The 16255-nt window shown below is 46.6% G+C and overlaps 1 protein-coding gene across 8 annotated transcripts in view; it reads right to left on the bottom strand.

Moving 5' to 3' along the window:
* specc1la (sperm antigen with calponin homology and coiled-coil domains 1-like a) overlaps nucleotides 1-16011 on the bottom strand; it is a 285961-nt gene extending 269950 nt beyond the window's left edge. For 6 of the 8 annotated variants that reach the window (XM_085962090.1, XM_085962091.1, XM_085962094.1 and 3 more), the window contains exons 1-2: nucleotides 14382-16011; nucleotides 6271-6478 (exon numbers count right to left, since the gene is read on the bottom strand). In XM_085962090.1, the coding sequence (XP_085818216.1) occupies nucleotides 6271-6478; nucleotides 14382-16010 (1837 nt within the window). In that variant the 5' untranslated portion in view covers nucleotide 16011. The remainder of the gene's footprint in view (nucleotides 1-6270; nucleotides 6479-14381) is intronic. The other 2 variants (XM_085962098.1, XM_085962097.1) reach the window with 2 other exon arrangements.
* Between the last annotated feature and the right edge of the window lie 244 nt (nucleotides 16012-16255).

The following is a 16255-nucleotide window of genomic DNA, read 5'->3' as shown; positions in this document are numbered from 1 at the left end:
AGTGAGGAGGACATAAAAAACCTGCAAAAGGACAGACAGGCTAAGTGAGTGGGCAGAAATTTGGCAGATGGAATATAATGTTGGAAAGTGTGAGGTTATGCACTTCGGCAGAAAAAATAAAAGAGCAAGTTATTATCTAAATGGAGAGAAACTGCAAAGTGCTACAGTACAAAGGGATCTGGGGGTCCTGGTGCATGAAACACAGAAGGTTAGTATGCAGGTACAGCAGGTGATCAGGAAGGCCAATGGAATCTTGGCTTTTATTGCAAGGGGGATGGAATATAAAAGCAGGGAAGTCTTGCTTCAGTTATACAGGGTACTGGTGAGGCCACACCTGGAATATTGCGTGCAGTTTTGGTTTCCATATTTAAGAAAAGATATACTTGCTCTCGAGGCAGTTCAGAGAAGGTTCACTCAGTTGATTCCAGAGATGAGGGGGTTGACTTATGAGGAAAGGTTGAGTAGGTTGGGCCTCTACTCATTGGAATTCAGAAGAATGAGAGGCGATCTTATCGAAACATATAAGATTGTGAGGGGGCTTGATCGGGTGGATGCGGGGAGGATGTTTCCACTGATGGGTGAGACTAGAACTAGGGGGCATAATCTTAGAATAAGGGGCTGCCCTTTCAAAACTGAGATGAGGAGAAACTTCTTCACTCAGAGGGTAGTAAATCTATGGAATTTGAGAGAGCTGTGGAAGCTGCGACATTAAATAAATTTTAAACGGAGATAGACAGTTTCCTAGCTGATAAGGGAATTAGGGGTCACGGGGAGAGGGCAGGGAAGTGGACGTGAGTCTAGGTTCGGATCAGCCATGATCCTATTGAATGGCGGAGCAGGCCCGAGGGGCCGTATGGCCTACTCCTGCTCCTACTTCTTATGTTATGTTTTTATGTTCCTCTGGGTGCTGTTCAGCTGGTCTACCTGGATTGATCTGTAAAGATTGACCTAGTCACTTCAAAGACTGGAGATGCAACAAGCAGCTCAGCTTTCCAAGTCTGGGGTTTCCACTAACTAAAATGCAGCAACAGGTAAGCACTGCAAAAGCTTTCAAACATTTGTTTTTAATAGTGGCAGGGGAGGAGGAGGTTAGGAAAAATAGAATAGGTTATATTAAGAAAAGTAAAATATATATATGACTGAGATACACTGGGCTGAATTAGGAGTCCGAATTAAGGCCTTGTGACCAAGAATAGCAGCATTGTGGAATGTGAATTTGTTTGTGAAGTTTAAATAGTTTACAGTCCAGTTTTTTTAAGCCATCCTGTTGTAGTACCAGCCTTCACCCACTGGAGGGTGCTGATTCGCTTTCTAAATCATTTACACAAGGAATGTTCATTTCACCCAGTAACAAACTGCAGCAACTTGTAACTGCAGCAATGCTGCAACAAACATTCCACAGTTTCTTCTCTCTTCCTCATTCTTTCCATCACTTACGTGGGGCATGAACAACTGAAGAAAATGCTTCTGTACTGAATGTTACATATACAACATACTCCCTTCCCAACATGGTATTTACACCACAGTGAAATAACAAAAGTCTCAGTCCTGTTAACTTCAGTGTGGTAACATTATAGCAAGATCAAAGCGTCTACAGCCCAGGCAGTAAAAGGTGGAATGGGCTTCTGGGTAGCAGTGGAGGCAAAACGTCTTGTGTGCACTCACTTCCCATCTTATAACACTTCACTCCTGGGTCCCGACCTCGTTCCTGGGCCCCGACCTCCTTATAGTGTGTCGCCTTCCAGTGTGTCCCGCGGTGTCTCCTTCTAGTGAGTGCGTCCCGCAGTCAACGTGGACCACTTTCCATACCTCGGGAGCCTACTGTCAACAAGGGCAGACGTCGATGACAAAGTCCAACACTGCCTTCAGTGTGCCAGTGCAGCTTTCGGTCACCTGAGGAAGAGAGTGTTTGAAGACCAGGACCTCAAACCCGGCACTAAGCTCATGGTCTACAGAGCAGCAGTGATACCTGCCCTGCTGTATGCTTCACAGACATGGACCATGTACAGCAGGCACCTCAAAGCACTGGAGAGGTACCACCAACGCTGCCTCCGCAAGATCCTGCAAATCCATTGGCAGGATAGGCGTACCAACATGTGTTCTCGCTCAGGCCAACATCCCCAGCATCGAAGCTTTGACCATCAGCTCCGATGGACGGGCCACATCGTCCGCATGCCCGATACAAGACTCCCAAAACAAGCGCTCTACTCGGAGCTCCGACACGGCAAGAAAGCCCCAGGTGGGCAGAGGAAACGCTTCAAGGACACCCTCAAAACCTCCTTGAAAAAGTGCAACATCCCCACTGACACCTGGGAATCCCTGGCCCAAGACCGCACAAAGTGGAGGAGAAGCATCCGGGGAAGGCGTCGAACACCTCGAGTCTCTTCGCCGGGAGCAAGCGGAAGCCAAGCGCAAACAGCGGAAGGAGCGCACGTCAACCCAAGCACCCCACCCACCCGCCCCTTCAACCACTGTCTGCCCCACCTGTGACAGAGACTGTAGGTCCCGCATTGGACTCATCAGTCACCTGAGAACTCATTTTTAATGTGGAAGCAAGTCATCCTCGGCTCCGAGGGACTGCTGAAGAAGAAGGAGGATATAACACTTCATGCAACACTTTCACAGGGCCGGGACCGATGTCCTAGGGGGAGTGTTTGCTAGTGCTCTGGGGGAGGGTTTAAACTAAAATGGCAGGGGGTTGGGAACCTGAACGGGGAGACAGAGGAAAGGGAAACAAGGATAAAAGCAAAAGACAGGAAGGAGAAAAACAAAAGTGGCAGGCAGAGAAATCAAGGGTTTAAATCAAACATGGCCACAGTAAATAATAATTCTAAAAGATCTAAGAGCGTTAAAAAAACAAGCCTGAGGCTTTGTGTCTTAATGCGAGGAGCATTCGTAATAAGGTGGATGAATTAGCTGCACAAATAGAGGTAAACGAATAGGATATGATTGGGATTACGGAAACATGGCTCCAGGGTGGCCAAGGCTGGGAACTCAACATCCAGGGGTATTTAATATTCAGGAAAGATAGGCAAAAAGGAAAAGGAGGTGGGGTAGCACTGATGGTTAAAGAGGGGATTAACACAACTGTAAGGAAGGATATTAGCTCTGATGATGTGGAATCTGTATGGGTAGAACTGAGAAATACCGAGGGGCAGAAAACGTTAGTGGGAGTGGTATATAGACCTCCAAACAGTAATGCTGAGGTCGGGGATGGCATTAAAAGGGAAATTAGAGACGCGTGCAATAAGGGCACAGCAGTTATCATGGGTGACTTTAATCTACATATAGATTGGGCTAACCAAATTAATAACAATACTGTGGAGGAGGAATTCCTGGAGTATATACAGGATGGTTTCCTGGACCAATATGTCGAGGAACCAACTAGAGTTCAGGCCATCTTAGACTGGATATTATGTAATGAGAAAGGATTAATTAGCAATCTTGTTGTGAGAGGCCCCTTGGGTCGGAGCGATCATAATATGATCGAATTCTTCATTAAGATGGAGAGTGAAGTAGTTGACTCAGAGACTAGGGTCCTGAATTTAAATAAAGGAAACTACAATGGTATGAGGCGCGAGTTGGGTAGGATTGATTGGGAATGTCACTCAAAGGGTTGACGGTAGATAGGCAATGGCAAACATTCAAAGATCGCATGGATGAACTACAGAATTTGTTCATCCCAGTTTGGCATAAACATAAAACAAAAAAGGTGACTCAACCGTGGCTAACAAGGGAAATCAGAGATAGCATAAGATCCAAGGAGAGGACATATAAATTGGCCAGAAAAAGCAGTAAACCTGAGGATTGGGAGCAGTTTAGGATTGAACAAAGGAGGACAAAGGGAGTAATTAAGAGGGGGAGAATAGAGTATGAGAGTAAGCTTGCAGGGAACATAAAAACTGACTGTAAAAGCTTTTATAGATATGTGAAGAGAAAAAGATTGGTGAAGTCAAGCGTAGGTCCCTTGCAGTCAGAATCAGGGGAATTAATAATGGGGAACAAAGAAATGTCAGACCAATTAAATACATACTTTGGTTCTGTCTTCACAAAGGAGGACACAAATAACCTCCCAGAGATGCCGGGGAACATAGGGTCTAATGAAAGGGAGGAACTGATAGAAATCAGTATTTGTAGGGAAATGGTGTTAGAGAAATTGACGGGATTGAAAGCCGATAAATCCCCAGGGCCTGATAATCTACATCCTAGGGTACTTAAGGAAGTGGCCCTAGAAATAGTAGATGCATTGCTAGTCATCTTCCAAAATTCGATAGACTCTGGAACAGTACCCATGGATTGGCAGGTAGCTAATGTTACCCCACTGTTCAAAAAAGGTGGTAAAGAGAAAACGGGGAATTACAGACCGGTAAGCCTGACATCGGTAGTGGGGAAAATGCTAGAGTCCATTATAAAAGATGTAATAGCAGAGCACTTGGAAAACAGTGACCGGATCGGACAAAGTCAACATGGATTTACAAAAGGTAATTCGTGCTTGACTAATCTACTAGAATTTTTTGAGGATGTAACTGGTAAAATAGATAAGGGAGAACCAGTGGATGTGGTGTATTTGGACTTTCAAAAGGCTTTCGATAAGGTCCCGCATAAGAGATTAGCGTGTAAAGTTAAGGCACATGGGATTGGGGGCAAGGTATTGACTTGGATAGAGAACTGGTTGGCAGACAGAAAGCAAAGAGTTGGAATAAACGGCTCTTTTTCCGAGTGGCAGGCAGTGACTAGTGGGGTACCGCAGGGATCAGTCCTTGGACCCCAGCTATTCACAATATATATTAATGATCTGGACGAGGGAACTAGATGTAATATCTCCAAGTTTGCAGACGACACAAAGCTGGGTGGGTGTGTGTGCTGTGAGGAGGATGCCGAGAAACTCCAGTATGATTTGGACAGGTTGGGTGATGGGCAGAAGCATGGCAGATGCAATATAACGTGGATAAATGTGAGGTTATCCACTTTGGTGTCAAAAACAAGGCGGCAGATTATCTGAATGGCAATAGATTGGGAGAAGGGGAAGTGCAACAAGACCTGGGCGTCCTTGTGCACCAGTCGCTGAAGGTAAGCATGCAGGTGCAGCAGGCGGTTAAGAAGGCAAATGGTATGTTGGCCTTCGTAGCGAGAGGGTTCGAGTACAGGAACAAGGATGTCTTGCTGCAGTTGTACAGGGCCTTGGTGAGACCACATCTGGAGTATTGTGTGCAGTTTTGGTCGCCTTATCTGAGGAAGGATGTTCTTGCCATGGAGGGAGTGCAGCGAAGATTCACCAGGCTGATACCCGGGATGGCAGGAATGACGTATGAGGAGAGATTGGGTCGATTGGGCTTGTACTCGCTGGAGTTTAGAAGGATGAGAGGGGATCTCATTGAAACTTATAAAATTCTAACAGGACTAGACAGACTAGATGCAGGAAGGATGCTCCCGATGGTCGGGGAGTCCAGAACCAGGGGGCACAGTCTAAGGATAAGGGGTAAGCCCTTTAGGACAGAGATGAGGAGGAATTTCTTCACCCAGAGAGTGGTGAACCTGTGGAATTCTCTACCACAGAAGGCAGTAGAGGCCAATTCATTAAATATATTCAAGATGGAGTTGGATATATTTCTTAAGGCTAAAGGGATCAAGGGATATGGGGAGAAAGCATGGACAGGTTACTGAATGTGGATGATCAGCCATGATCGCATTGAATGGTGGAGCAGGCTCGAGGGGGCCGAATGGCCTACTCCTGCTCCTATCTTCTATGTTTCTATGTTTCCTGCCACAATTAAACATACTTATTCATTTTACTTCTGAGTGAGTTTTCCAAGGCTGTCCTCCAAGATCCACTCATTGGCCTGTGACCTCCCACCTGTGTTTCCAAGATAATAGAAACTATTCTCCACAGTACCACCCACATTGGAGCCTGTTCTCTGCTCCTGCCTATTGGCTGTCACTTCCCCGCGTCAACCCCCTCTGTAAACAATGTGTCCCTCCTTTGCATCCTTAAACTTACCTTGAATCCCTGCTGGAACCCAAGTCCGTAAAGGACCGAATCTATAACTGTAGTGTGGTATGTTTATCAGAAGTCAAATGGACGTGATACAAAAATTGTACATTTATGTTTCCTGAAATTCTGACAGTAACCAGCTACAAACCGTTCCATCTGAGTATAAACAGGGTTTGTACATACAGATTTCAACAGCAATCCAGCACGCCACACACAACCTAGAAATGAAGGCGGAAAGTTGGGTGTTTGATGCAGCAGCTGGATCTCACTGTACTTACTCTCCAAGTCTGAAATGATGAGGTTGTCGTGGAGTTTGACCGTTCGATGCTGTTCCACTTCGTCCTCTAGTTCAAAAATGGTCTCTTTCATGTCACTTATCTCAGTTTCTTTTTCTTCCAGCTCAGCTCGCTGTTTCTCCACATTCAGGTTAAGTTCGTCTATCTGCTTTTTGGCTTCTTCCTGGAAAATTCTGTAATCATCTTCAACCTGAAACACAGGCAAATGCAACAGCTTAGAAAGTACCAAGATTACAACACAAGGGGAACATGCTGCAGCCAGTGGCTGATATAGCTGGAGTTTGTGCTTTTTAAATGGGAAAGGCACAAAGGGAAGACAAGAGCAACCCTAATAAATCAGGTTTTGAGAACAAAAGAAGAAAATCACTTGCATCCTAAACAAGTTGGCCTGGAAATTGTGCTCTTTGGGATAGAACCATAACTGGAAGATCAGCGGAACCCCCCAGGTACACACTACTGTGTGTGGGATCTTGCTGTGCGCAAATTGGCTGCCATGTTTCCTACATTACAACAGTGACTACACTTCAAAAGTATTTCATTGGCTTAAAGCACTTTGGGATGTCTTGAGGTTGTGAAAGGTGCTATAGAAATGCAAGTCTTTGTCTTTTCCACATCACCAGCAACTTCAGTATCATTCCTCTTGTGTCTGTTCCTAAATCATTTATGTAAATTGGTAACAAAAGAGCTCCTTGGGTAAGCCACTACCCACATCTGGAAAAGATCCATTTACTTCTCTCTGTCCGCTAGTTGTTCCTTTATCTCTGTGACTACATTCCCTTTGATACCATGAGTAAGATTTTCAACTTGCTGGCCAAGCATAAAGCAGCCGTTGCAGCCAGTGGTTATAGACAGCAGCCAACTTTCATTCCCATCGATCCGCATCACCAGCTTTACTCCCGGGCTCCAAGTCATCGGCCCCATGTCTTCATTTTCATTAGAATTCACTTATGGTATCAATCCCTCCAAAAGGCCACATACAAGCTGTACTATGATAGCTGCTTGGCAAACTCTTGGCAGGCCTTCAAAGAGGAGATGGTCCGGCTACAAACTAGATAGATTCCCATGAGGGGAAATCAAGGGCATCCAAAGCTGGAGCTCCCTGGATGACTAAAGATATAGAGGTTAAAATGAAACAGGAGAAGGAGGCTTATGACAAATGTCAGGTTCATAATGCAGTTGAGAACCCAGCTGATAACAGAAAGTGTAGAGGAGATCCAAAAAACAGAAGAAGGGCGGCATAGAGAGCATGAGAATTTTTTTTTTTTAATTCATTTATGGGGTGTGGGCGTCGCTGGCAAGGCCAGCATTTATTGCCCATCCCTAATTGACCTTAGTGGTGGTGAGCCGCCTTCTTGAACCGCTGCAGTCCGTCTGTTGAAGGTACTCCCACAGTGCTGTTAGGGAGGGAGTTCCAGGATTTTGACCCAGCGACGATGAAGGATCGGCGATATACTTCTGATGGTGTGTAACTTGGAGGGAACTTGGAGGTGGTGGTGTTCCCATGTGCCTGTTGCCCTTGTTCTTCTAGGTGGAAGAGGTCGCGGTTTGGGAGGTGCTGCCGAAGAAGCCTTGGCGAGTTGCTGCAGTGCATCTTGTAGATGGCACACACTGCAGCCACGGTACACTGGTGGTGGAGGGAGTGAATGTTTAAGGTGGCGGATGGGGTGCCAATCAAGCGGGCTGCTTTGTCCTGGATGGTGTCGAGCTTTTTGAGTGTTGTTGGAGCTGCACTCATCCAGGCAAGTGGAGAGTATTCCTTCACACTCCTTACTTGTGCCTTGTAGATGGTGGAAAGGCTTTGGAGAGTCAGGAGGTGCGACACTCGCTGCAGAATACCCAGCCTCTGACCTGCTCTTGTTGCCACAGTATTTATGTGGCTGGTCCAGTTAAGTTTCTGGTCAATGGTGACCCCCCAGGATGTTGATGGTGGGGGATTCAGCGATGGTAATACCTTTGAATGTTATGGGGCGGTGGTTAGACTCTCGCTTGTTGGAGATAGTCATTGCCTGGCACTTCTGTGGCACGAATGTTACCTGCCACTTATCAGCCCAAGCCTGAACGTCGTCCAGGTCTTGCTGCATGCGGGCATGGACTGCTTCATTATCTGAGGAGTTATGAATGGCGCTGAACACTGTGCAGTCATCAGCGAACATCCCCATTTCTGACCTTATGTTGGAGGGAAGGTCATTGATGAAGCAACTGAAGATGGTTGGGCCTAGGACACTGCCCTGAGGAACTCCTGCAGCGATGCCCTGCGGCTGTGATGATTGACCTTCAACCACCAAAACCATCTTCCTTTGTGTTAGGTATGACTCCAGCCAGTGGAGCGTTTCCCCTCCCCCTGATTCCCATTGACTTCAGTTTTACTAGGGCTCCTTGATGCCACACTCGGTCAAATGCTGCCTTGATGTCAAGGGCAGTCACTCTCACCTCACCTCTGGAATTCAGCTCTTTTGTCCATGTTTGGACCAAGGCTGTAATGAGGTCTGCAGCCGAGTGGTCTTGGCGGAACCCAAACTGGACATCAGTGAGCAGGTTATTGGTGAGTGTCGCTTGATAGCACTGTCGATGACACCTTCCATCACTTTGCTGATGATTGAGAGTAGACTGATGGGGCAGTAATTGGCCGGGTTGGATTTGTCCTGCCTTTTGTGAACAGGACATACCTGGGCAGTTTTCCACATTGTCGGATAGATGCCAGTGTTGTAGCTGTACTGGAACAGCTTGGCTAGAGGTGTGGCTAGCTCTGGAGCACAAGTCTTCAGCACGATAGCCGGGATGTTGTCGGGGCCCATAGCCTTTGCTGTATCCAGTGCGCTCAGCCGTTTCTTGATATCACGTGGAGTGAATCGAATTGGCTGAAGACTGGCTTCTGTGATGGTGGGGACCTCAAGAGGAGGCCGATATGGATCATCCACTCGGCACTTCTGGCTGAAGATGCTTGCAAATGCTTCAGCCTTGTCTTTTGCACTCACGTGCTGGGCTCCACCATCATTGAGGATGGGGATATTCATGGAGCCTCCTCCTCCCATTAGTTGTTTAATGGTCCACCACCATTCACAACTGGATGTGGCAGGACTGCAGAGCTTTGATCTGATCCGTTGATTGTGGGATCGCTTAGCCCAGTCTATAGCATGCTGCTTCCGCTATTTAGCATGCATGTAGTCCTGTTGCAGCTTTCCCAGGTTGGCACCTCATTTTTAGGTACACCTGGTGCTGCTCCTGGCATGCTCTTCTGCACTCCTTATTGAACCAGGGTTGGTTCCCCTGGCTTGATGGTAATGGTAGAGGGATAGGCCGGGCCATGAGGTTACAGATTGTGGTGGAATACAATTCTGCTGCTGCTGATAGCCCACAGCGCCTCATGGATGCCCAGTTTTGAGCTGCTAGACCTGTTCTGAATCTATCGCATTTAGCACGGTGGTAGTACCACACAACACGATGGAGGGTGTCCTCAGTGTGAAGATGGGATTTCGTCTCCACAATGACTGTGCAGTGGTCACTGCTACCAATACTGTCATGGACAGATGCATCTGTGACAGGTAGATTGGTGAGGACGAGGTCAAGTAGGTTTTTCCCCTCGTGTTGGTTCTCTCACCACCTGTTGCAGGCCCAAACTGGCAGTTATGTCCTTCAGGGCTCGGTCAGTAATGGTGCTACCGAGCCACTCTTGGTGATGGACATTGAAGTCCCCCGCCCAGAGTACATTCTGTGTCCTTGCTACTCTCAGTGCTTCTCCATGGTGAACACCATTTGGAAGGAGTACTGATTCATAAGCTGAGGGAGGGCGGTAGGTGGTAATCAGCAGGAGGTTTCCTTGCCCATGCTTGACCTGAAGCCATGAGACTTCATGGGATCCGGAGTCAATGTTGAGGACTCCCAGGGCCACTCCTGCCCGACTGTATATGCCACTGTGTCGCCACCCCTGGTGGGTCTGTCCTGCCGGTGGGACAGGACATACCCAGGGATGGTGATGGAGGAGTTTGGGACATTGGCTGAAAGGTATGATTCTGTGAGTATGACTGTCAGGCTGTTGCTTGACTCGTCTGTGGGACAGCTCTCCCAATTTTAGCACAAGTCCACAGATGTTGATGAGGAGGACTTTGCAGGGTCGACTGGTCCTATCTTCTATGTTTCTGCCTCTACCACCCTTTCAGGCAGTGAGTTCCAGAAGCCCCCCCACTCCCCGCCCGGACCCGCTGGGTGAAAAAAATTCTCCTCAAAGCCCCTCTAAATTTCAGACCAATTACTTTAAATCCATGCCCCCTGGTTATTGACCCTTCTACTAAGGGAAATAAGTCCTTCCTATCTACTCTAGGCCCCTCCTAACTTTATACGCCTCAATTAGGTCTCCCCTCAGCCTCCTCTGTACCAAATAAAACATGCCCAGCATAACCAGTCTTTCCTCAGCTAAAATTCCCCAGCTCAGGCAACATCCTCAAAAATCTCCTCTGCATCCCCTCTAGTGCAATCACATCCTTTCTGTAATGTGGTGACCAGAACTGCACACAGTATTCTAGCTATGGCCTAACTAGTGCATTAGAGCAACATATGGTGATGTGTTCTCTAAAATTCCATTCTCCCTCTAGTATAGTCAAGATTGGGAAATTATTGCACAAAGAAACTATACAACAACTTGTATTTATATAGCACCTTTAACGTAGTAAAAAAAAATCCCAAGGGGATTATAAGACCAAAAGAAAAATTTGACACCGAGCCACAGAAAGAGAAATTAGGGCAGATGACCAAAAGCTTGGTCAGAGGTAGGTTTTAAGGAGAGTCTTAAAGGAGGAAAGAGAGGTAGAGAGGCCGAGCGGTTTAGGGAGAGAATTCCAGAGCTTGGGGCCTAGGCAGCTGAAGGCACGGCCAACAATAGACTAATGAATAAGGTCAGGGAATGCGGAGTCAGGGGACCTGTAGCAGAATCGATAGCTAGCTGGCTTCAAGACAGAAAGCAGAGATGGGGTAAAGGGTAGCTATTCAGAGTGGCAGAAGATGGGATCCCACAAGGATCAGTGCTGGGACCACTGTTGTTCACAATTTATATTAACGATTTAGACTTTGGAATCAAAAACACAATTTTAAAAATTGCGGACTACACCAAATTGGGGGGGGTGGTGGGAGCCAATACTGAGGAGGACCTATTAGGGTGGGGCCTATTAGGGACAATGAAGGTGATACAGGAAACTTTGTTATATCCGGCACCGACAGGACCGAGCTGTTGCCGATCTATCAAAACTGCCGGACATACAAAGTTAAAGTTGAAGCATATGGAGATTTTCATTTCCGTATCCGTCAACAAACACTGTTGCTTAGCAACAGCTTCAAACAGTCGGCCCGTACCTTGGAAGCATCTCTGTAGCTTAGCAACAGCTTCAGAGAGACTTTCTAAAGCCTGACTGTTGGAAAAAAAAGCCACAAGAAGAAAAACAACCTAACAGAACGGCTCCTGATTTCTGCTGGTAGGTCGAGGTTTCCGGACATACAACCTCCGGATAAACCAAAATCTTCTGTATATGCTTAGAGGCGCAGGGCAAGGCTAGAATACTCGATGAGTACTTTGTATCGGTGTTTACTAAGGAGGTGGATGCTGACAAAATGTCGGTAGAAGTGGAAAAGGTAGAAGCAATGGAAGGGGTGAAAATTGATAGACAGGATGTACTGGAAAGGCTGGGTATGCTTAGAGTGGACAAGTCGCCTGGTCCAGATGGCTTGCATCCCAGGTTGCTAAGGGAATTGGGGGAGGAAATAGCGGAAGGGTTTGCCATAATTTTCCAATCTTCCCTAGATGCGGGAAGAGGTGCCTGAGGATTGGAAAGTGGCAAATGTGACACCATTGTTCAAGAAAGGGTGTAAGGACAATCCGGTAACTACAGGCCGGTCAGTTTAACATCAGTGGTGGGTAAAGTTTTAGAAACAATAATCAAGGAAAAAATTAACGGGCACTTGGAGAGGCTTAAGCTAATTAAGGAGAGCCAACACAGATTTGTAAAAGGCAGATCGTGTTTGACTAATCTAATTGAATTTTTTGATGAAGTAACCGAGAGAATTGATGAAGGGAATGCAATGGATGTTGTCTACATGGATTTTCGGAAGGCGTTTGACAAAGTACCACATAGAAGGCTGATTAACAAAATTGAGGCTCATGGAATAGGTGGGTCAGTGGCAGCTTGGATAAGGAATTGGCTTAAGGACAGAAAACAGCGAGTTGTGGTAAATGGCTATTTTCAGACTGGAGGATGGTAGACAGTGGTGTTCCCCTTGGGTCAGTGCTGGGCCACTGCTATAAATAAATAAATAAATGACCTGGATATTGGAATACAGAGTAGAATTTCTAAATTTGCCGAAGGCATCAAACTTGGGGGTGTGGCAAACAGTGAGGATGATACCAATCGACTGCAACAGGACATAGAAAGGCTAGCTGAATGGACAGACAAGTGGCAGATGGAATTTAATACAGAGAAGTGTGAGGTGATGCATTTTGGCAGAAGGACCTGGGAGTTAATGTGCATAGGTCCCTGAAGGTGGCGGGACATATTTAGAGAGTGGTTAGCAAAGCATATGGGATCTTGGGCTTCATAAATAGAGGCATTGAGTACAAGTGGAGAAGTTATGCTGAACCTTTATAAAGCGCTGGTTAGGCCACAACTAGAGTATTGCGTCCAGTTCTGGTCAGCACACTTTAGGAAGGATGTGAAGGCCCTCGAGAGGGTGCAGAGGAGATTTACCAGAATGGTTCCAGGGATGGGGGATCTTAGCTACAAGGACAGGTTGGAGAAGCTGGATTTGTTTTCATTAGAGCAAAGGAGGTTGAGGGGTGATTTGATAGAGGTGTACAAGATTATGATGGTTTGGATAGGCTAGACGGGGAAAGGCTGTTCCCACTAGTTGATGGTGCAAGGACTAGGGCACATAGATTTAAGGTTTTAGGCTTAGTTATGCTGCGGATATGTGGTCGGAAGCTCATTTCAGGGTCAAATAAGACACCAAGGTTGCGAACAGTGTGGTTCAGCCTCAGACAGATGCTAGGAAGAGGGATGGAGTCGGTGGCTAGGGAACGGAGTTTGTGGTGGCTTCGGTCTTCCCAATATTTAACGGGAGAAAATTTCTGCTGATCCAGTACTGGATGTCGGACAGGCAGTCTGACAATTTAGAGACCGTGGAGGGGTCGAGAGAAGTGGTGGTGAGGTAGAGCTGGGTGTCATCAGCGTACATGTGGAAACTGACGCTGTGTTTTCGGATGATGTCACCGAGGGGCAACATATAGATGAGAAATAGGAGGGGCCAAGGATCGATCCTTGGGGGACACCAGAGGTAACGATGCGGGAGCGGGAAGAGAAGCCATTGCAGGTGATTCTCTGGCTACCATTAGATAGATAAGAATGGAACCCGGTGAGTACAGTCCCACCCAACTGGACGAAAGTGGAGAGGCGTTGGAGGAGGATGGTGTGATCAACCGTGTCAAAGGCTGGAGACAGGTCGAGCCGCTTCAGTACTGTGGCAGGAGTGGAAACCAGATTGGAGGGATTCAAACATGGGGTTCTGGAAAAGATGGGCACGAATTTGGGAGGCGACAACACGTTCAAGGAGTTTGGACAGGAAGGAGGTTGGAGATGGGGCGGTAGTTTGCAAGGACGGCAGGGTCAAGGGTTGGTTTTTTGAGGGGAGAGGTGATGAGGGGCAAATCTGCAATTCTACCACACTCCAAAGCACCATATGTCTGTCAACTGCATCACTGGGTCAAAGATATTTTATCAATTCTAGTCAGACACGAGTGAAAAACTGTCTGAACATGCAATGATGTCACTGTGGCAATGTAATGAAGTGCTGAATCTAGCCTTTGCTGGAGCAATGGATAGCTCGTATATCAATCAACAGATCCAGGTTAGGATTATTTGCAGAGTGCTGACTGACAGTTGAGGTATCCATTACCTTCTACACCAAATTTAAGCAGCAACACGAGCCAACAGGGCGAGCACACTTGTGTATTTAAAACTCAATGTAGATATAGTTCATATAAACGTTCGTAGAAATCTCTTCTGCTGGATTCCCATAAAGGTGAATTTTGTTCACTACTTTTACAACCATCATACCTTAGCTAGCGTATCCTGTAGCCGATTAGCATCATTGCGAGTATGGGCCAGTTCCTCCTGGAGGTTGTTGTACAAGGCCTCGATTTTCTCTTTGTCCAGTCGCGTGGTCTCCAACAGTTCTTGTAAATCTGACTTATCGCCTGCATTGTGGAAAGCATACAACTCTGCAACCTTCTGTTTCTCGTGTTCTAACAGAGCCTTGAACCTATTCAGCTCAATCTGATCATTTGCAACAGTTGCTTTATATTCTTCTAACACTCCAGCAAGTGCTGTTTTGGCTTTTTGTTCAGACTCCATGATCCGCTCCATTTGGTGGTTACGCTCTTTGAGAGCACCTATCAATTCCTGAGCATCCTTGTTGTCTTGCTCTGCCATTTTTAGGGTGTTGCTTAAATGCTGCTGCACTCCAAGAAGTTGCTCGCGTTCAAAACGTGCATTTTCAGCAAGGTCCATATACCGCTGCTCTAGTTCCATGTAGCGGCCACTTTTTACATCGTCGTCTAGAACGTAAGAAATGTGGTGCTCATCCAGCAAGGAGCGAAAGTACTCATTCTGTCGACTGAAGTGCTCCAACTTATCACTTTGCTGGCACAAGGAGTCCATCAGAATGACTTTTTCCTCCCCTAATCTCTCGTTTTCAGAATTCAGCTCCTGTGTTATCTGCTGAAGGTCTGCAAGTTCCTGAAGGGTAGCTTGGAGCTCCTCTGCTGTGCTGTGTTGGTTTTCTTCCATCTGGTGAATGCGCTCCGTTAAACAAGCCACTGACACCTCACTTACATTCCCACTGCTCCCTTTCCTCGACCGCTCCCTGCTTGGTGCACCCTCAGATTCAGAAGACGATGAGGGAGCATCTAATGCATCATCACTGGAAGTAAGCGGTTGGTAGACCTCACTGGATTCACTATCCAAGTTGTCCAGAGAATTACTGCGGTTGTCAGTTAATGTGTTCTCATCCTGGCTCAGGAGGTCTTCCATAGAACCAGGTGCTGATCCCTCCACTGAGGAAGTTAAGGTGCCACCATCACTCTGGTTGCCAGCAGCTACCTCAGGACTCGAGGACTGAAAGCCAAACAGTTTCTCTGCGCTGTCCAACTTTTGCTCCAAAGAGAAGCCAAGAGCATTTAATCGATCTTTTAGCATTCGGTTCTCATTCTTCAGCTGGTTCAGCTCATCCCGGATTGTACTGTTCTGCTCTTCCAACTGGAGAAGACTTGACTCCACATCTCTAGGCTGATGGGGTGCAGCACCCTCTTTTACCTCAGTCTTCTCTTCTCCCTCTCCTTCCAGCAAGTCGTTGCTCAGTCCCAGCTGGGCACGCATGTCTCGAAGTTCATTTCTAAGGTGCAGAATCTCCATGTCCTTATTTTTTGCTAAAGCAAGGAGATCTTTTACCTTTGCTTCTAGAGCAGTTTTATCACTGATCTGACCATCAGATTTGGACTTACTTATTCGAGTTTCAGACTCTGCTGACATCCGGCTACGTGAGCGTTTAGCGGCATCATTACCTCCCTGGCTGGCAGATGACAATTTTTTGCTTGTGCTCTGTCGTGGCCGGTCGCGGAGTTTATCTCTGTTACAGCTGATTTCTTTATTTCCTGCAGCTACATTTCGTTTGGCTGTGGCACTCATACCTGGATGACAAAAATAAAAGAAACTTTTAAAATCTCCACAAAGGACATTATAAAAAACTTCAATACTTTACCGAGTAGACTTAGATTTTTTTTTATACCCACTTGTGTAATCATCACAAGATTGTGAAAAAATGTCTGGCGTTCCTCTCAAAACTAAAGCCATCTTACTGACGGCGTTTTCACTTCCAGTCTCCAATAAAGGAAAAACATCGAGAGTTTAAAACATGAACAGCCCCAGCACAA

This window comes from Somniosus microcephalus, chromosome 19 (assembly GCF_052327205.1).
Source record: "Somniosus microcephalus isolate GS21.2 chromosome 19, FLI_Smic_1.0, whole genome shotgun sequence".
In the NCBI taxonomy this organism is placed as follows: domain Eukaryota; kingdom Metazoa; phylum Chordata; class Chondrichthyes; order Squaliformes; family Somniosidae; genus Somniosus; species Somniosus microcephalus.
Note: the sequence above shows the minus strand (reverse complement) of the source record. Positions and strands in the feature narration are given on the sequence as shown.